The 21,139-nt window shown below is 45.0% G+C and overlaps 1 protein-coding gene across 1 annotated transcript in view; it reads right to left on the bottom strand.

Moving 5' to 3' along the window:
- The window catches only part of rptor (regulatory associated protein of MTOR, complex 1), a 163,874-nt gene that overhangs the window by 125,974 nt on the left and 16,761 nt on the right, over positions 1-21,139 (bottom strand). Inside the window, exon 4 of the mRNA XM_079998650.1 lies at positions 18,274-18,356. Coding sequence (XP_079854776.1) covers positions 18,274-18,356 — 83 coding nt within the window. The remainder of the gene's footprint in view (positions 1-18,273; positions 18,357-21,139) is intronic.

The following is a 21,139-nucleotide window of genomic DNA, read 5'->3' as shown; positions in this document are numbered from 1 at the left end:
CTTTCATAAGGTTTATAATGTGTAGTCGACATTTCCAACTCTACGTCAACAAAGACTGAACATTATGAATTCATGAAAGTACAGTTCATGGCAGAGCCGGTGTACTGGATTGTACTGGTGTACCTAATGAAGTGCAATCTGAGTGTATATACACCAATATATATACCAAGATCATCTCTGATGTAGATTGTGTTCATTTGAAGCGCTGTGATAGCGTGACGCGTTTCATTAACCTGATTGACTGAAGGTGTTACGGCATTGACTCATATCAAATGCTGGAAAGGCCAGTCTCTCTTGTGTTGGGGACTGTAAAGACCTCGCAGGAAAGACTGGTAGAACCAGGCGACAATGGCATGACCAGTGCATGGTCAAAAACAAAGTTGTATTTCATTTGAAAGTTACAATTCTAGTTAAGATAACTCTGCTCGGAATCATTAACAGATGAACTGGTAACGCGCGTACACAAAGAGAATACAAAGTTTAACTATGCGTGGTGTAATACTTTGGCTGTTTTAGCATTTTGCCTCGGCGAGAAAGGCCTCAGCGGGTCTGTCTCTGTTTACTGATCTGACATTGCCCTGAGCTACCTCAGCCATGCCCCCGTCAATGCCAGGCCTGGAGGCACACCGAAGTTCAGGAGGGGTATGCGCAAGACCACACACACACACACACACACACACACACACACACACACACACACACACACACACACACACACACACACACACAGACACACAGACACACAAAATCCTCCTGTTTTACTTGTGTGCTCGGCTGGACAGAAGCCTCTCTGACAGGCGACAGGGGACTCCAGTCTGCCCGGGTAATGCTCCAACACCTTTGTGTCTGGACAAAAGGAAGACCACGATATGAAACCAAAGGCATTCAGAGAGGTGAGCCTTATGGGGGATTGTGATGAGAGAGAGACAGAGACAGAGAGACGGACCGAGACTGACAAAGAGAGTGACAGAGAGAGGCGCAGAGGTAGACAGAGAGAGAGAGGGACCGGCAGAGAGAGACACGCTTATGGGCATAATGTGAAAGGGCGTCACAGGTCTCAGTGACAAAAGTAATTTCCAGGCGGGCGATAACTAAGAGGTCACAGCGACGAAATGCTGTTCTGTTTAGGTCACATTGTTACTACTCACTGAAGAGTTGGTCCTACGAAGGCTCAATAAACTCTTGCGGTGAATCGCTTCTTCCACATCGAATCCATCGCTAACCCTTATTAACTCCTGGTCTGGTGTTGCACCATTGCTGCCATTTCCCTCCTTCCAAAGTTCTACATCACACACACACACACACACACACACACACACACACACACACACACACACACACACACACACACACACACACACACACACACACACACACACACACACACACACACACACACACACCCCCTCTGTGATGCTGCAGTAGTGCTGGCTTTGCCTTGCAAGGTCTTCCCAATTAAAGCATCATGCTGTTAGCGGCGGAGAAGAAAAAAAAACAGAGTGAGGCGGGGAACACAACAAGAGAGCAGACGGGAGAAGAAAGGACTACAGTAGATCTGATTCAAGACACAAGGAGTGATGAGAGAGAGAGAGGGGAAGAGTGATTACTCGCCCAGCACCCTCCCATTCTCAAGAAGAGGGCTCCCCATCCTCCTAATGATCCTGGGTGAGGAGCAGTGAGGTACCAAAAGACGCCGCATCCACACTCTGCATGGTTTAAAGTCCCTGTAAAGTCAATTCAGCGATTTGTTTCGAAACACATTACACATGTGAGAAAGTAATGGCTGAAAACATGTGAAAAGGCTGAACGGTCTCATACTCAGCGGTGAAGTTAGACCGCAATACTGTTTCCAACCCATTTTCTGTGGTCAGGACCTGAATAATAACTGGATGACGCCGAGCGGTGATACTTGGCATGGCCAAGTATGAACTGTCCCGTTGGTTTGACCGCGCAGGGTTTGTAACGTTCGCATAAGCTGCATGCTAGCAGGCCGTGGAGCCCCGACTAGGCTCGCTGAGGAGCCAGCGGGGGCCCCCGGAGAGCAGGGAGTCTCGCAGTCAGACAGCGGTGCTTTGTTTGGTGAGCAACTAGACACACAGGACTGGGTTCAGCAGAACATTTAAACATGGAATTGACTTACTCCAATGTAAACGTTCAACTCAACTAACGACATTGGGCGTGGTTCCAGCGTCTTATTTTTGTTTTACAGGGAGCTGAGCTGGGAAGAAAAGTCCTTCTCCGCTGTTTTCCAAAAAAAAAAATTCAAAAAAAAGATAAAAGTGTTTCGTTCTGTTTATAATTCACACAGTTGTTGGGCAGTATAAAAAGTGTGAGTATTGCCCCATAGCAATCTGCACGCTATTCTGAAGGAAGGTTTAAGCAGCTTTGAGAGGGACTCAGAGAGAGGATGGAGATCAGATACCACAGGGCAGCTGGAGAGCCAGGGCCAAGCTACAAGCACATCAGTACAGTCCACAGCATCGAGGAAGGAAAACTTCTGGCTTCAACAGTAAAAGCAAAATAACACAGTTTCATGCCTATTAACATTTTGAGCGGTTCACTAACAGAGAGACTGAATGAGATGAGTACTAGCTATATACTAACGCGTCAAAAAATATATATTTGATTTGGACAGCAATACCGATGCAGTCATCTGGATTTTGTACTGGATGGGGAAGAGGGCATCTCAATGGAAATAGCCTCACAGAGGTAGAGATATTTAGGAGCAGCGCCATAGAAAAAAATTAAGCTATTCTGTATTATGTCAGGATTGTGATTTCAAAATGAATTAAGTTTTGACAATATATATACCCCACACCTGTGTCAATCAAACATGATGACAATGAACTACCCGCATACAAATATCAAAGTATTAATTTTTTGTTTTTTTGATATAGATAAAGACACCTTAGATGAGTCGGTTCTCATCCAGCAGCACAACACGCTTGTCACTGCATTTATCTTTTGAAAACAATCTTTTGGATGGTGTCAAAAACTGTTTTCACAGCTATGATTCACCTTCTCACCTTCCCTCAGGGCATACGTTCAGCTTGGAAAGTCCTCGTCAAGTCTGGAGAATAGATCAACGTCTAACCCATGTCAAACATCATGTAATAAAGGCCAAATGCAACAGGACAGGTAACTGAAGTAATAAATACTGCACTTCTATTCCATGAAAAAAATGTATGTCACAAGTATTTTGAAAGTTTATATTTTTCAAAAGTCTCCGATGGTACTGATGATGCACGTGCCAGCAATAGGGTGCCCACAACAGGCGCGCCAGAACAGTGTGTTTTTATTTTAAATGTAGGTTATTTTATTTTACGTAGAGGACGATACAAGTGCATATGGAACAGTATGGAACGAAACCGTGCGTAATGGGGACACTTTCTCCATGACTCTCTCCCTGATCCCCCTCCTTTCTGCGTTAAGAATCTCAACGAGTCTACGAGTTGTGCCCCGTCCCCACACTGTTTTTAGTTGTTTCATTTGGAAGAACAGGGCTCGGCTCTCCTTGTTGCTCTCCGCCATCGGGGCGCACGGAGAGCAGTGTTTGCCTCCGGACCATTCACACATAAAAATATGATGATTCTCCTTATTTATAATTCCCCATTGAAATGTTATCCCTGTGCATTTTGTAAGCTTCTATCTGTCGTATCCTATTATTGTAAAGGGCACTGACTGAAAAAAGAAAAGAGTCTCGCTCAGTCGACTGACAGGTTTCCGACTTATGATCCTCTTTCAGGGAGCAGCCCTAATGATTACTGTACAAGGATGTGCAGCGAGAATGAAATAGTCCTCCAGAAGAGAAGTGTTAAAGAGCCTCCTGGTCCGTGTGAACTAGCGCAACTTCTGGCGTATACAGACATCCAGAGGTGGTTTGAAATAGGAGGACGGAGAAGGAGGAAGCAAGCAATTAGAGCTCTGGATATAAAAGGGAGCATTCATTCAGCAGCCATTTGGAAATTTTCAGCATTTTCGTTTTGTCATCTCCGGTATATCCTTACTTTTGTTTGGCCACTGAAGCACTTGGCAAAATAACTCGGCATTTGGAAAAACAAAATAATAATTTTAAATAGCACCTGTTATATGATTTAAGTACTGGTAACTGTTGTTACTTGCGGTTCATAGTGTTGTTCAATGTTTTGACCTTTAGTTCAAGTTTCTCACTCACTCACTCAGCTGTAGAGGGTGATATTGCAGAGAAGTAAAATCATTGGAAAACAGCAAGGAACCATCAATAAGCTTTATGAAGAGGGCGCAATAAAGGATGTTGAATACATAACGGCACCTTCCAACACATAAATGAACAATAAACAATATATATATAGAACAATAATAAATCAAGTGGAGCAGTGGAGAACATGCCTGTTACTACACATGAAACGCTCCTAAATAAAATATAGACAATAGAGCTAATGTGCGGTGTCTTAAACAGACGCTGCTGCCGGAACTTGAGCTCCAACGATCACTGCGATTTGCCTCAGGGACATTAAATGACACCATTCGGGATAAAAAAACATAAGAGGATACGAACGCCTCGCTCTTCTTTGTTTCCTTTGTTAAAATAATACAAACACAAAATAAATAATATTGTTAAAAGCGCGCAGAAACATTAATTAAAGGAGAGTCGTTTCTTTTGTCTTCAGACTGAAAGATATTGTTTTTGTATTGAATTGTTAGATATCCCTTTTGTGGAGACACAGCACAAGTCAAAAACCTTTGAAGACCGCTTATCTCAGAGACTCTGATATCTGGACGAAACAGCTTCTCTCCAGCTACAGGTGGAGGAGTCAGTGACTTAAGTAGGTTTGCCTAAAATGCTGCAGATCTTTTGACGGACCAGACCGGATGTCAAACTTGTGCGTGGTCAGTGGAGACCACTCACAACTATGTAATAATTGTGACAGCTCTAACACACAAACGGATAATATACCTTTGCACTGCAATTATCGCAAGACACTCTATTTCCTCTTACAGGAGAGTAGTTTGTGTCTTCAGAATGAAATGTTAATATGTTAATACATACTTTGTTAATACAAAGGTTATTGTGTTTCAGGAAAAAAAAAAAGATCGTACATTTTCAAAAAACTGTGTTAGATATTCATTTTGTTGGAGATGCAGTCAAACAAGCCAAATGAATGAACAAAAGAAGCTGGCCTTCAGAAGGCAGTTCTTTGAGCATTTGGTAAAAATTTTCATAATGAGCTCTTAATAGATTTTATAAGACGCAATGAGCAAACCGGGTTCTCCAAAAACCTTGCAGACCTTTTGACAGACTGGACAAAGAAAAGGATGTACAGCTCAGTCGTGGATGTCAGATACTCAATAGGATCAGTCTACAGCTAATTGTATGCGAGCAAAGCAACACTGTATAGCTGAAGATCATTCATCATAACAATCAGGAAAATGGAAATATAAACAAATCCACTGGTATCTGCATTTGCTGCTAAAAATAACTTCCAAAATTCTGATTATACTGTTTATTTACAACCATGTCCAGGCCTGACCACATTAGTAGTAACACTTGGTACAGCAGCATGAAAAGGGAGCAGAGGTTCGACACTCAACGCGGAAGTACTTACCGTAATGGTCGCCACTTCAGAGTTTAAATTGCATTCAGCGAGACCTGCGCCAATTGGATATAATTCCCACTGATGACCCATGCACTCAAAAGCGTGACAAGCGGGTGGAGCCGCTCTAATGTCTGTTCCATTACTCACATCCTGTCTTCCTGTATCATCACCTCCTGCTCCACTTCCCCTCCAGGGCTGGACTCCAGGCGGCCGTGCAAGCACACCCAACACACACAAATGAATAATTGTAAGAGCCACAAGCTGGCCAGTTGTCCATGAGCACAGCGGACATTGATACTCGAAAAGAAGAGCAACTGTGCGATGAGTCACTGAACACGGAAGCAGTACACATAAGATACTGCCGGACAGGGCACTAAGGTAAGGCTGTCAATATATAAAGTATGGCGGAAGAGCCATATATATTGGAATTGAAGATTGGAACATGCGATTTTGGTTGGACGGTTTCCTCAACCGAACTGATGGAAGCTTCTTAAATTTGGCTGGAAACATGACTGTGAAATGTAACGATTTCAGAAATTCTAATCATAATTCAAATGATTGCGATCAGGCGATTATGGTGATAATTGTGGCAGCTCAACACACCAACACAAATAAAGGAACTATTTATGTTGGCATCGGTACATTAGATCAAGGTTACAGTCAGAGCAGAGGCATGTACCATAAATAATGTATGCATTTGCATTATTACAGTGGATAATATTGAGCTAGCGGAGGAATTCCAGCAGCACAAAGACCAAAAAAAGTACACAAAATAATGAGGCCCATATCCCAAGTCACTAGGAACCGAGCTGCCTTATCAATCTTTAATATACCTTTGCGCCTCAATTCTGGTAATGTGCTCTATCTTACAGCTCTTAATCAATTTTATAACATGCAATGAGAAGTCATGGCTCTCGCTCCCTCTGACACTTACTCACTCTCTTTTTGCTTCTGACTCCCACACAAGTGCATGTCTCAGCAATGCTTCTTTTTTTTTTTTGAGCTGGATAACAAAGGTCTTTGTGCTTTCTTTGCTGTTACAGTGCGATGTTTAATAATTCTGGTGCAGAAAACCTGCGCTCGCACAAGTGGCTGAACGCCCTTGTATCCTGTAACTGAATGCTCTCCGGTGCGGAGCTCTGTGATGTTGGAATCAGCTTATGCACATATAACAAACCCACATGCACAACATAGATGAAAAGATGTACAGGGAGAAATCTGTTTAATTAATTCAACAAATATCCTTGATCTACACGTTCCGCAACAAAACCATTATTTTCATTAAATCATCAGTAAAGCAAATGCAGCAGCACAACTAATTCAATAGGCAGAGAATGTTGAGTATCTTGTTGTTGCGCAACCAAAAAGGAGAAAAAACAAAACAAAAAAAAAAACACTTTGTTCACAGTTTGGAAGCATTCAAATCTGAAAATAAACGAAAACCACGTGAACCATTACTGAAGTTAAATTGCGTCTGCATTTCACAGCCACGCCAGATAACTGAGGAAAGGGTTCGAAAGCACCCATTTACCGAGGCACCAGGCAACTAAATGTGTCAAACAAATGAGATACGCCCTAATGGCATGATCTGCGACCTGACAATACGATAATAGTGCAAAAGTTCATCGTTCGGCTGGAGAACGGAGAGAACGGACTGAGAAAACAGGGAGGTGTAGGTAGAAAGTGAGTGGGCAGTCGAAGCAGAAAAATACACTGGCATGTTTGTCTTTCCGCCTCCTCTAAACACGAAGGTCAATGTGACAGTGCAGCGGCGAAGACGGAAGGATTTGTGAATGTGAGCTGGAAACGCAAATCTCCGTGCTGCTCCCAACACTGCTAACTCAGCTGCCAACGGCACCGTTTTCAACTAAAGAACTCGGACAGAATAGGCACGGAGTGTTTTTCCCCCCGGTTCCCCGGCAGTGAGAAAAATCAATATGGCTTTATGTCACCTCAATATGTATCCATCCTGCATCTCAACAAGACCACGATGAAAGAGAATAGTAAAGTGTTGCTGCTGCTGAAAACCACTGACATGGAAGCACATTTAATTCTCGGAGCTGATCTCGCATATGAGATATTCTCCGGCCTTTACAGCGAGGACCATTAAAACAACTACCCTTGTCATTCGAAAGCCAAAGCCAACACACATTAGGGCCAGCATTAGAGGGGTTATTATTTTTAACGTTTCAGGAAAGGAGCATTACATTGCAATTTCTGGTGGCGATACGCATATTAAGAATTAAGAATCTTTATTTGTCACATGACCACACTACAACACATGCATATATACTGCGCACACACACACACGCACACGCTTTTTGGGGTGGTGGCCAGTGAAATGTGGCCTCTGCATTTTTCCCATCCTGGCTTGTCCTTCCTCCGGGGGGCCAGACGGGAGCAGTGGGCAGCATTAGTCGACACGCCCGGGGACCTGGTACCAAGTGTCCATCGCTGGTCAGACAATGACGTGTGCATGGTTTTGGTGGGGGTCCTTACAGATGGTAGCTGGAGGAAACCCCATGTGAGCACGGGGAGAACATGCAAACTCCACACAGAAAGGCTCCTATTTGGGAGATAACCAGCTGGGGAACAGTGCCAAAAGCGCCCCAGGCGGGAATCTAACCCATGACCTTCTTGCAGCAGTGCAACGCACTGCGCCACCGTGTCAACAATTATTAGCTTTATATTAGCTTGGTATACACTACAGCTGTATTGCAGTAATATCTATTAATATAATCTGGTGCTTCTCTATCAGTAATCAGATGCGCTGAGAGAAGTGGTCGATATCCTATCTCTTTCTACCTCAAACCATCTCCCCATCTCTCTCATCTGACCATCACGTCTCCATCTCCCACTGACTTTTCCTCACGTCCTCCCCTTTTTGCCCTCCTGCGTTCTCTCCCTCTCTCTCTCTCTCTCTCTCTCCAACCCTCCTCTCAACTCCCCTACTCCCTCCTGCCCTGACCTGTAGCTGTCCTCATAAGCACGCTGTTTATGGATCTCCTAGTGTGAAGTCTATGTCTTACTGTGGGCTAATGCTTTCTCTCTAGTGCTCCCACAAGGCTAAGCGAGGTGGGGGTGGGGGCTTTGGAACACAGGCGGTTTCGGCATACTGCTACTCGAGTACGCAGCTTCCTGCACACCGGTTTTCAATTAAATTTAACCAGAATGCAATTGTAGCTTAAGAGCCTTTAGGGGCCACCATGGAAAGAGTTGTGGCAATGTGAATGGCGATGGCATACCTCATTTGAGGCTGGTGCCTCGATTACCTGGATACTACACACGCACTGCAGAACATTTAATAGCCCATTCAGCGATTGATCAGTTGCATTATTAGTGAGACTTGATCAGAAAAAATTAGGACTGGATTTGGAAATTCAATACTTTTGACACCATATGATCGATACCACCATTTAGCAAAAAAGTATTTGGCGTTCAATGCCAAAAAGGACTAAAGTAGTTAATCTACTTAAAACTAAAAGGTTTATACAGGAACATTAAATGTGTGTTTTCAATGTTCTTTTCAAGACATTTTTTGGTTCTTTTTTTTTTTACCCCCAAACATGTTATCATCAAGCAGCTAAGCTGAAAAATAAATCAGCATTGGGGAAAAAAATTGGTAAGGAAAAAAAAAAATGTTTCGGTAGAAACCAATACCAATGTCAAGCGGTTGATACCGCAAGGTTTCAAACGCTCCAGAATGAAGAGCATGTTTATCCTCACATCCACCTAACCTCACCCTGGCACACAGTTGTGACAGCACTGTACGCCAAACAGAATGACTTGAGCACAGAGAATATATTAACGCTGGCATACATCTGCACACGTGTATCACATCATAAACTTTAGTGAGGGCGTTCACTTCTGTCTTGTGACACCCCCCGGCCTCAAAGCCCAGGCCTCAAAGCCAATCAGAGGCAAAGTGTTTGAGCTGCAGCACACTGATAAATAATGCAGGGCAAAGTTAGCAGAGTGGACAGCAGGGATTCATGGAGAGCACGCACACGCACACACGCACACGCACACACACACACACACATACACACACACACACAGGAAACAGGGCTAGAGAAAGAAAGTGAGGAGAGGCAAGAAAAGACATGGCAAAAAAAAGAAATAAAAGAAAACCGGCTAGGAAGCTCCAAAGAGAAAAACAAACCGATTGAAGGACGATGTAGCTGGCACAGAGATAGATATTTGTTAATTAACTAGATTAAAGAAGAGAGCGCGAGCTTAACCTTTGTAGACACGGCTTCAGGTTGTGCAAGCTATTGACACTGCAGGGGTTTCAACAGGTTAACTGGAATAACAAGCGAGGTGCTTTCTTTTCATCTGAAAAACAACCTAACATCCAGTGGGGAGAAGAGAACCTAACAAGTACCACTCGCTTTTAATGCAAGACCCAAGAGGAAAAAGGAAGAGGAGGTAGAGAAAGAAAGAAAAAGACACGCAAAGACAGAAAATGAAAGAAAGGAAGTGAGGCCTGAAAGAATAAAGGAATAGAACATATTGGGTGACGGTGAAGCGAGGCTTTACAGCCAACCCATCTGAAGCTGCGCCTGTCCTCAGTTGAATCCAACACGATACCTGCATGCACCGGCATCCTTTTGGAGGAGCTGCGGCCAGACAAGTGATAAAATAAAGAGCAGATGAGGATTTTTCTAAGGGTGATCTGGTTGATCGGCTACTACTCGTTCAAAATAGTGTGATCGGTATAAAGGCCGATCAAAAGAGCCGATCATATGACACAAAATGTTTGGGTTGTGCTACAACCCTGGTTTTAAGAATGAAGAACAAGGGTTCTTACTATGCAATCTCCAGAGGGCGCCACTGAATAAAACTAAAAGCCCCTATAAACCAACCAAGTCTCAACTTGGCCCTGACAGGCTATGATTGGGCCACTCTGGCACCTATCATATTACCCGTCCCCCAGTATCTATACTGAGTCGCCTGTCATACTTCGTCCTGACATATCTCTTGAACAAGCTGGTCACTGAGGCCACCGGTAAGAACTTGCTTTCTTCTTTCGTAAAACCAGGACACAACCTAAACGTTTTACTTACTACATTTCAAACAGGAGTTCTTACCATGCCATACCAACCACCCCCAAAGACTGAGACACAGAACCCCTGGTGCGGGTAGACTTTTCCAAAGACCAACTGTAGTGCAGATGTGACCTCAAGCTCCAATTTCAGCATATAAGAACCCTATAATAGGGTACGACGGTAAATTATATCGCCGCCCCCCCAGACCCATTTCCATACTCGTGGGTGGGGATTCCCCATACAACTGAGCTGAGTATCTCTGTATGCAGGCTAACACCTGGCCACTGTCAAAACAGCCTGCGCCAGTACTGACGCCGTCATGTCGAGACTGTATAATCTGGTGAATGTGTGTGGGGTAGCCCAGGACCTGGTCCTCAGCAAGCTTGGACCGGGTGCTCAGGCCTGGGCATGAAGTTCAGACTCTGCAGACTAGGGGTGGGTGGTGGCCTGAGTCCCCACCGTGATCCCTGCAAAGTTTGGGGCAGATTAGACTAGGGGCTGCGTGGGGCCCTGGCCCTACAGACTAGGGTACTCCCCAAGATCAGTGCAAAGTTTGGGGCAGATTGGACAAGGTGCTGCGTGGGGGTCCACGAGGTAGCCATACCCCTAGTAGAATGCGCTTTAAAACCCTCTGGGGGTTCCTGCCCCACAGAGGAGTAGGCCAATGAGATCGCCCCCACTATCCAGTGAGAGAGACTGTCTTTGGACAGGGGTTTCCCAATTGTCTGAGATCCATGACAGACAAAAATCTGGTCTGACTGGCGTACAGCGCACTTGCACTCCACATAAACCAATAGAGCCCAGACAGGGCACAGAATATGCAGCCTCTTATCCGCCTCTGACCCAAAGGGAGGAGGAGAAAATGAAGAGAAATCAATCGTGGTTGATTTGAACCCCACTTTTATGATTTTGGGCTGGTAAACCAGATTGAATTTCAGCGTAACCCTCTGATTATCCGTCGAGAACACCAGGCAGGACTGGTGGACAGACAGTGTGACAAGATTCCCATGTGTTTTGCCGAGACAAGTGCCAGAAGCAGTGCTAACTTACGCAACAGAAATTTTAGAGAGGGTTTGAATGGGGATTTTGTTAAAGCAATCAACACCAAAACCAAATTCCACTTCCGAGTCAGTGACTGCACCCATGGGCAGGTGCCCTGAATGAACCTGGATGCCGACGTGTGACTTTCCAGTGGCTTGTCATCAACTCCATTATGACAGGCCAATATCGCGGCCAGGTACACCTTGAGGGTGGACAGTGCCAAGCCTTTTACATGCAGGCCTTGAGTAAACAGTGTATGACCCAAATATTGTAGCGTAATGGGTCATCTCCATGCGCCACACACCTGAACTCAAAGGCTAGCAATTTGGATGTGTGAAGCGCCCTCGTTGATGGGGCTCCAGCACTCAGAATTATTTTCACCACTTCCATGGATCAACCTTCGTTTAATAGCCGGTCCCGCTCAGGAACTAGGCGACCAGTTTCCACTTGTGGGGAGCGGGATGGAGGATTTCCCCCACTGCCTGCATCAGGAGTGCCGGTTGAAGCGGGAGCACCCACAGTGTACCAATAATGAGGGACCTCAGGTCAAGTCTGTGTCAGCCACCAAGGTGCCGGCAGAACCAGTTCCACCCTGTCCTCCCTCACCTTGTCCAGCACCTGTTGAACAATGGGAGGGGAGGGAATGCATACAAATGAGCCCAGGGCCAGCAGTGAGCCATGGCATCATGACCCAATGGGGAGTCGTCGTTCCAAATGGAGTACCATAGAGGACAATGAGCCGTGTCTCGTGAAGCGAACAGATCCACGGCCGAATCAATGCCAGATCATGTCCATGACCAGCAGATGAATGCGCCAATCCGATGCTTGCAGCCATCCCCTTGAAAATAAGTCCGCTCCCAGGTTCTGCCTGCCCTGAATGTGATATGCTATCAGGGAACAGAGGTGGAAATGGGCCCACAGTAAAATCCTTGATGTCACTTGATGCATGGCTAAGGAGCCGACGCCACCCTGACGATTGATAAAATAAATTGTTGCGGTGTTTTCGGAACGTATCAGGATGTGGTGTCCCCTCATCCGCAGTGAAGTGTAATAGGGCCAACCGGACTGCCTCCAACTCCAACACATTGATGTGCCGGGTCTCGTGGGCCTCCAGCGCCCACTGTCTGGCCTCTCAAACAGAGCCCAAGCTGTACAGGGGGGCATCTGTTTTTAATCACCGCCCGCAGTGGCAGTGTCAACAGACCCAGCCGGAGCACTTTCAAGGGGTTGCCGGGGGTCAGCCAAAACCTCAGGCCGTCTTGACACTCATGCGAAATGGTCAGTACACGGGAGAGTGTACTGACCCTTGATGAATGTACTCGCTGTTATACAAACCAGCGTTAGGAGGGTCTCATCCTGTACAGCCCCGTTGGGACTGTGGCTGAGGCAGCCGCCAACAAGCCTAGTATGACAATAACCCGGCGTGCCCTGGCGACCTTGCAAAGGGACACCGTGCGATCTGCAGTGACCACAGCCAACCTCCTTGTCGGAGTCAGTCGTACCAGATCAACCGTGAGTCTAGATCGAGAACTAAATACACAGTAAACTGGGCTGGAACCAGAGCACTCTTTCTTCAAATCACCAGGAAACCCAGACCGCAGAGATGGTTGAGCAGTTCCCCCATGTGGGAGTGTGCTCTTTGGATCCCGCTATTATTAGGAGATAATTAGGAGATTCTGGTGTGTCACGTTAGACATCACAAACACGTCAGAAATGGAACATGTCATGGTCCCAGTGTGATTGGGGAAAAAGAACAGTAGAGGAAACAGCAACTTAAACAAACAACATAAAATAGTAAAAATCAGCCAAATAAACAGCTAATCATCCAGCGAGAAAAAAGACATTCCCCTTACCTCATTGAAATGTTATCCCTGTGCATTTTTATAAGCATCTATCTGTTTTATCATGTTATTGTAATGCACACTGACTGAAAAAAACAAAACAATAAAAAAAAAAACGACAACTCGACTTGAAGCATCGAACGACTGATGATTGGACTTGTCGACTTTCAGGGGGCAGCCCAACACAGTACACTCTTAAAGGGCTTCACATGCCCACATAGAAATCAACGGCATCCCCTAACCTTAACCTCCACCTGAGCGAGGAAAAACTCAAGAGCTTTTCAGTGCAGCTGTCAAAGGGTCAGGTTTCAATTTAACAACACTTCTTTTTCAGAGAAAAGAAAAAAAACAAAACTCCCCAGAATGTAAGACAAGGGCAAACACAACACCAGAAACACCACACACAAGCACAATAATAATCTGAACATGTCTATGCTCGATTTGATATTCTATGCTGTGGTTTAGCAAGCTCGGAGACCAATCTATTATAATAATGTGGTGGATGATTCTACCAATGCTCTGCTACACTTTGCAATGCTAATGTTTCTCCCAAAAGGTCAACCACACACAGCAAAAAAAATGCCTCTAGATGTTTTAAGGGCTTGGCATAGATGGGCTGGTGGCATACATCCAAGGCTAATAAATGGACCGTACTCCATGCGGGTTAATTACATTCACTCTGTGCGGTGATATCACCCCTTCTCATTCGAGTAAAAGCCTCAAGTAAGCAGTATGCGTAAAATATATTTTCATCTCCAAACAAGGCACACTGGAATGAAGATGACGTGAAGGAAGCTTGACTGAAAATCCAACTTGGGCACATCGTGAAATGGGTACCTTACCTTCTCTTACCAGCAAGGTGATAGCTTGTTGAACAAGGGGGCCGGAGCAGGGAGACGCCGTTTGCCATTCTCTGCATTCCCTGGCCATGCGGGTCAACATTTCGAGTATAGATACAAAGAGATGGATTCATGACAGTGAGCTGGAACCGTGTTTTTAAAATAAGGACCCCAGGGAATACCTGATGTGGTTTGGTAGCATACTGAAAGCCTTCACTTTAACTATCCCCACTCAACCATAGCCTGTTGGAAAACAAACCCCGGCAGGGTAGGCTCTGGTTGAATACAAATTCAACCTGAGGTGAGATGCACCTCAGTGGGTGTCTCAGTGGAAATGGTCTTGTTGTTTTGCATCACAAAAAAGATTCAGCACACTGCATTGGCCAACGCGTCTTCGCCAGGCAGTCTGGCTGCGCCGTGAGTCCTGAGGCGTGAGTGAGCGGGAGAGCGAGCAGCAGCGTTCTCACCCACCCACACCCACACCTCCTTCTCCGCTCCTACCATCAATCTGCTGCTGAACCCCTGGGTCACCTGAGCACACATGCCTCCAATCCGTTCTCGCTCTCGTCCTCCATCTCCTACCTGACGCTTTACTGTTTTCACTTTGCATCCACAGCACATTTAATCCTTTGGTCAAGAAGTTGCACAATGCTCTCCCTTTCTTACTTTCACACTTTTGAGGGTGAAGGCTACAAACTGAACTGGGCATTCACTGAACGGTAGGTTGAATAGAACGGTAAATCAGTAAAATTAGCAACTGAAAGACTGACTGAGGTTTAAGATCCTCAATGTTTTATCATGACAATAGCACATATGTGGATCTCAGCCGCTGTGAGATAGAAACGGCTGGTTATTAAAGTAGTGACAGGATGAGGGTCTAAGTAGAAACTAAAACGTTGCACGCCGCGATGCGCTGGTCAGGAGGACTGTTTTAATGTCAGCCTCAGTATTTCATTGTGACATACGTACAAGGTGCATTGGAATTGCATTTGAGTATTTACAGTCGCTGATGGTCGATACGTGGTGTGAATTGAACATCGGCTGGTCAAATCTCATCACTATAAAAGGTGTGGACCATGTGTAACCTTTCAGCCTCTGTGTATGTGTCAGCATCCTCCAACAGCTCTCTCTTTCAGGATTCCTCCTCTTTTTCCCATCTCCCCGGTTCCATAAGCTTTTCGTTTTCCCTCATCTCCCGATTTTACATCTCGTCCTCTCTTGTTTCCTATCGTGTCGGCATCAGCAGCGCGTAATCCAGGTTGGGATTCCTTTGCCGATGTGTACGTCGCTCCCGTTCTCGGGTAAATGCAACTGTCCTGCCTCTTCCACATTCTTTACGTCGCATCTTTTCCTGATCATTTCTCGCTCTTCACGCCTGCCGTCCACTTAGCTACCTCCTGTATGTCTCCATTTCTTTTCATCTTTCAACCCACACCGTTCGACCATCCCTTGTCTCGCTTAACTTCCGGTCCCGGTGGAGGGTGTGTGTGTGTTTGTGTATGTGTGTGTAGGCCTGGTGGGTGAGGGCAGCCCTGACCATCTGCTACAGCTCCTTGGATCCAAGGCCTGGGGGGGACGCTACGAAAAGACGATCACGACTGATAGACTGGAGGGACTCTGGCAGGCATGGGCACATATTTTTAGCCGGGGCCACGCACACTGTTACGCACACATTTAGGCTCAATTTCACTTGCACATAGGGCTGAGAATATAGTTATTTTATAGTGTATTGTATGTCAGTGGTATGATACAGGCATGGATTTAAGACTTAATTTGTACTCTTTATGAATGATGAGCTATAGCCGTATTGGGAGAGGAGAACATTTTAGTCTGATTACATGCTTAAAATGACCATACGTTCAATGTAATTACCACGATTGGATTTCTTAAATATGGGATCCTAAACACACGGGTGATATTTATCATCACTGTGTAAAGTTTGTGATATTAGTTTACTTGCAATATAATGTTCAGTACACAGTGAGTTTACACTGGCATACAGGTTAGGGGCTGTCACTCCTCCAACTCAGTTTCCTTTGTCATCTTGAAGGAGACTAATTGGTGTAGCAGAATGCCAATCTGACAGATAGGGAGAACTTGCACCTGGCACTCCGACTGCACAAAAGGCCCCATTATCACCTTGAATTCTCTCTTGCGCCCTTTTGTTTGACTTTGATCCAGTTTGTTTTTTTTGTTTGTTTTCTTTCACAGATTACACTTCAACATACAATCCACACATGCACTGCAACTCCAATGTGTTGGAGTTGGAGGCAGTCCGGTTGGCCCCATATCACCAACTTCCATACCACATAAAGGGTTGGTCTTAGGGTACTACATTTATAATAAATCACTAAAACTCACATCTCTCATCATTGTCATGGCCCTAGTGGTTTATTTATGGACTAATACAGTAAAACTACAAGACATGTCTTAATAAACCTATTCCCCCCTTTCAACTTTTCTGACAACCAATTGGGGAGAACACAATTAGAATTGGAACCTGCAGAACATTGAAAATATGAATGGCTACAACAAGTGTCAATAATCGCCTCATAAATTGTGATTATCCATATACTGAAATGCAAATATTGCCTTCTGCATGTTCATAAACACGTCAAACATGTGCACTGAAACACTGCGGAGCTTTGAATACGCTGCCTTGTTGCCCATGACAACTGAAATTATGGCATTTGTTGGTATCAAGTCAAATTTAGTGTAGTGTGAAAACAAACATGTCTGTGTGTGTGTGTTCACAGAAGTGGGGTTTTGGACCTGGTAAATAGAGGGGATCATATAGTTTAAAAAGTTGCCATGTTTCTGAAAGCATGGAGTGAAACATAGTAAGGGGCGTGCAAATACCGGATTTCTACATGTCCTACAGTCCTGGAAGAATACTCAATAGTCATATGCCGTTTTGTGTCAATTTGTGTACCAGAATGAGCATGTCAAAAAATAAGGAACACCAGTGAACCGTGTGGAAGACAGTAGCCAAGCATGGACAGTTTCAAGGCAATGAGCCCAGAGACCTTGATGTTCCTGTGTCCACCATGCACAATGTACAAAGAGGTTTAAGGCCCATGGCACTGTAAAACCCCTTTCCCACTGCACCAAAAACCCGGTAACACCCACTAACATCCGGCACTTGTCATCAGTGGGAGAGGTAAAACCCAGGTTTCACTCCCCGGTCAAATGACCCGGCAATAGACCCGGGTTTTTATCGGCTTCACCTCCGATCGGCTCTGATGTAAACAGTACCCGTCGACCTGCTATCTTTGGGTCCCTTTACCTGCGCGATGCGACGCACGTTGAAATTCTAGACGTTGGTGCATAAACAGACAGGAATATCAGTGTATCGTTCCATCATTTTATATCCCATCCAAAATCCAAATCAGAAGTTTATGATTTCTTTTCCAGCAGGGGGGACCATGAAATGTTATAGGTGTGGGGATCGTGCCGTGGGGAGCACAGCGCAGAACCCCCACGCCGCCGCCGCATTCCGAGTCACTCCAGCACCGCCCTAAGCCGGTCCCTGCTCCCAGAGGACAGGCGCGCGCACCGGCAGCATGGAGTATCCGTGCACGGGTGTGCTTCGGCAGCATGGAGCCAGTGCAGACAGACGGATTCAAGCTGACCATCATCCTGACACAAGGTACAACAACACTTTCAACTGGCAACTCAATGAAACAGGGTTTCTAATGTAGAAATATCCCTGTTTAACCAAAGCAGTAAATGATACCGCTGAGTGAGCACTTAGTGTCTGTAGTCCATCTGGGGAAAAAGGGAAGGTATTGATGCATCTCCTCTGTGTGTGTGTGTGTGTGTGTGTGTGTGTGTGTGTGTGTGTGTGTGTGTGTGTGTGTGTGAGAGAGAGAGAGAGAGGAGGCCAATAATGCAGACAAGACAGAATGCCCGCTGTGACTTGACTCACCCTGGGTTGCCAGTTCTCATATTGCTTTTGCAGGTTGGCACCTATGGTCTCCAGGGCTTTCTGGGGGCTCATTGACAGTGGATCTGGCAAGCAAAATTAGATACAAAGACAGTGTAAACACATCACATGCTGCACACAACACATGGAACAAAAAGCATTGACAAAAACAGTCGACGATAGGCTAGTAAGGCTAAAAATGTATTATTCATTGTGAAGATATTATATATTATTTTTAAAACCTCAGTATTCCAGTTTATGGTCGAAATCCCAATCTGTCTCAATAGACAAACACAGTACAAAACAAAGACCCATAATTGAAGCCATAAAGGATGGCGTCAGGTGCCGAGATCCAGACCCACTTCTGTGTTTCACTCCAGTTTTACTCTTGAATCAGACTGCTTTTTGAAAAACTGCAAAAAAAACGCCCAGCAGGATGAAAAATTGGTAGGAGGAAATCGATACGGCATAAGGAAGAGCAAAATATATATTGAGGGGGTATCAAATTCTGCTCAGCAGGCAGAGAATAGCGTATTGGCAGAAATGCAAGAGATATTGATATGCTTTAAGCAGAGACAAATTAAAGCACTGCTGCGATGATGAATTGAGGCTTCATTTTGAAAATGTACGTCACTCTGAACAGCCATGGGCGAGCCATATGAAGAGACCAAAACAAGATCAAGCGTAGCAGATGTTTGGACCATCGTCCAGCATACTTTACTATTCGAGTAAAAAGAACCATGGATTCTCAGACATACTACATCATCACATAGCTGTGCCACTTGATACTGCATAGAAACTTTAACCACCATCTTGCTCTCTCCACGCATGGTGGAATATACTGTAGTTGTCAGTGTAGTGGAGTGTTTGCCTATATTGATATTTTGCCTGATGTAGCACATCACCCAGGTACTTCTACATAATATGTGAGCATACTGTGGTTTCAGACACGCGAAAATGTGTATTTTGTAAGAACAAGGCGTAACGCAGCTGTATAGAGTATTACTTTTGTCATCCTGCTATAATAAACTTTACTGCAATGTACTTATTGTTGAGTCAGCTTATATCAAAGTACACACACACACACACACAGAAGGACACACGGACAGACACACACACACACACACACACACACACACGAACATTTAGTTTGACTTCTAACTTATCTCCATATTCCATTTGTAAATGCAGTGTGCTGTTAGTTTCACACAGCACCTGACAGGTCCGCAGAGAGTCAATGTCCTCAAATGCCACGGAAATAACTTTCTCGAACTGCGTTCTCCCTTTAATGTTCCTTTCCAGCTCTCCAGAGTCGAGCACTCTCAAGGGACCGGAACAATAGATTTGTGGATCCAGCTCGACAGAGACTGGTGTTCTAGGCATGCAATAGGATCCCCCCCCCCCCTTTTCAGTTTTCAATATTTTCAGTTACAATAACAATGAGATGTAATATACAGTCGTGGACAAAAATATTGGCACCCTTGCACATTTAAAAAAAGAAAAGAAAAAAAACTCAATTGCCTTCAAAATAAGTTGAAATCGACTTGAATTCTTTATTTCACTGCTGACAGTACGGAAAATTTCCGTTTTTTGATTCCGAACTTAACATATTTCTTTAAATTATAAAATTAAGACAAATGGCACTGACAAAATGACAAACCGCAGTTGTCATATTTGGTAGCACAGCCCTTGAAGGAAATAGCTGCTGTCAAGCGCTTCCCCTAGACTTCAATGATATTCCTACACCTCCACTGGCAGTTTGGCTGACTTTGAAGGCTGCCTTCTTCCAACTGCTTTTCTCAGATCACTTCGATTGAACACTTGTATTAAATGGGATTTAGATATGGAGTCATTGCTGGCCACTTTAGGACCATCCATCGTTTTGTTTTGAACGGTTCCTGGGAGCTTTTTGATGTGTGCTCGAGGTCATTGTTCTGCTGGAGGACCCATGACCTTCGACGGAGACGCAGCTTTGTGACGGCCGGTGGAACATCGCGCTCCAAAATACCTTTTTGTGATCTTCCGATTTCATTTCTCTCCACACAAGAGATTCAAGGCACCCAGTGACACCCAGAGACAGCAAAGCATCCCCCAAAACAACAGTGAACCTCCTCCATATTTGACTGTCGGGACAGTGTTCCTTTCTTTGAAGGCTTCATCTTTTTTCCTGTAAACATAGTTTATGTGCTTTGCCAAAAAGCTCTAATTCGGTCTCATCTGTCCACACAACATTTTTCCAGAAGTATTTAGGCTTGTTCAGGTGTGTTTTGGCAAACTCCACCCGAGCTTTCTTGTGTCTCTCACCCTCTCACCCTCAGCAGTGGAGTCCTCCTCGGTCTCCAACCATAGAACCCCCTTTCATTGATTTGGCGACAGACGGTGCGAGTTGAAACGGTTGTACCTTGTATCTTAAGCTCAGCTTGAGTGTGATTTGCAGTTGTCTGAGGTCCTTTCTCCACCATTCCAACAATCCTTCGCTGCAATCTTTGCTCAACTTTTCTCTTGCGTCCTCTTCCAGGGAGGTTGGCTACAGCACCGTGGGCCTTAACCGTCATGATAACATTGAGCACGGTGGACACAGGAACACCAAGGTCCCTGGAGATGGACCTGTAGCCTTGCGACCGTCCATGCTTGGTTACAATCTTCTGACTGACCTCAAACAAGTCTTTTTTTCTCTTTCCTCCATGCTCAGTGTAGTACCAGCAGTGACGCCAAACGGCAGAATGAGTACTTGGCTCCATTTAAACTGGTTGAATGAGTGACTGTTAGATTGCAGACAACTGTGACACCCCTCAAGTAAGTCGAGGTGAATCACCTGCTTGAAATCCTATTATTTCTTGCAACTTCTAGAAAGGTGCCAATAATACTG

Source organism: Zeus faber, assembly GCF_960531495.2.
Source record: "Zeus faber genome assembly, chromosome: 4".
In the NCBI taxonomy this organism is placed as follows: domain Eukaryota; kingdom Metazoa; phylum Chordata; class Actinopteri; order Zeiformes; family Zeidae; genus Zeus; species Zeus faber.
Note: the sequence above shows the minus strand (reverse complement) of the source record. Positions and strands in the feature narration are given on the sequence as shown.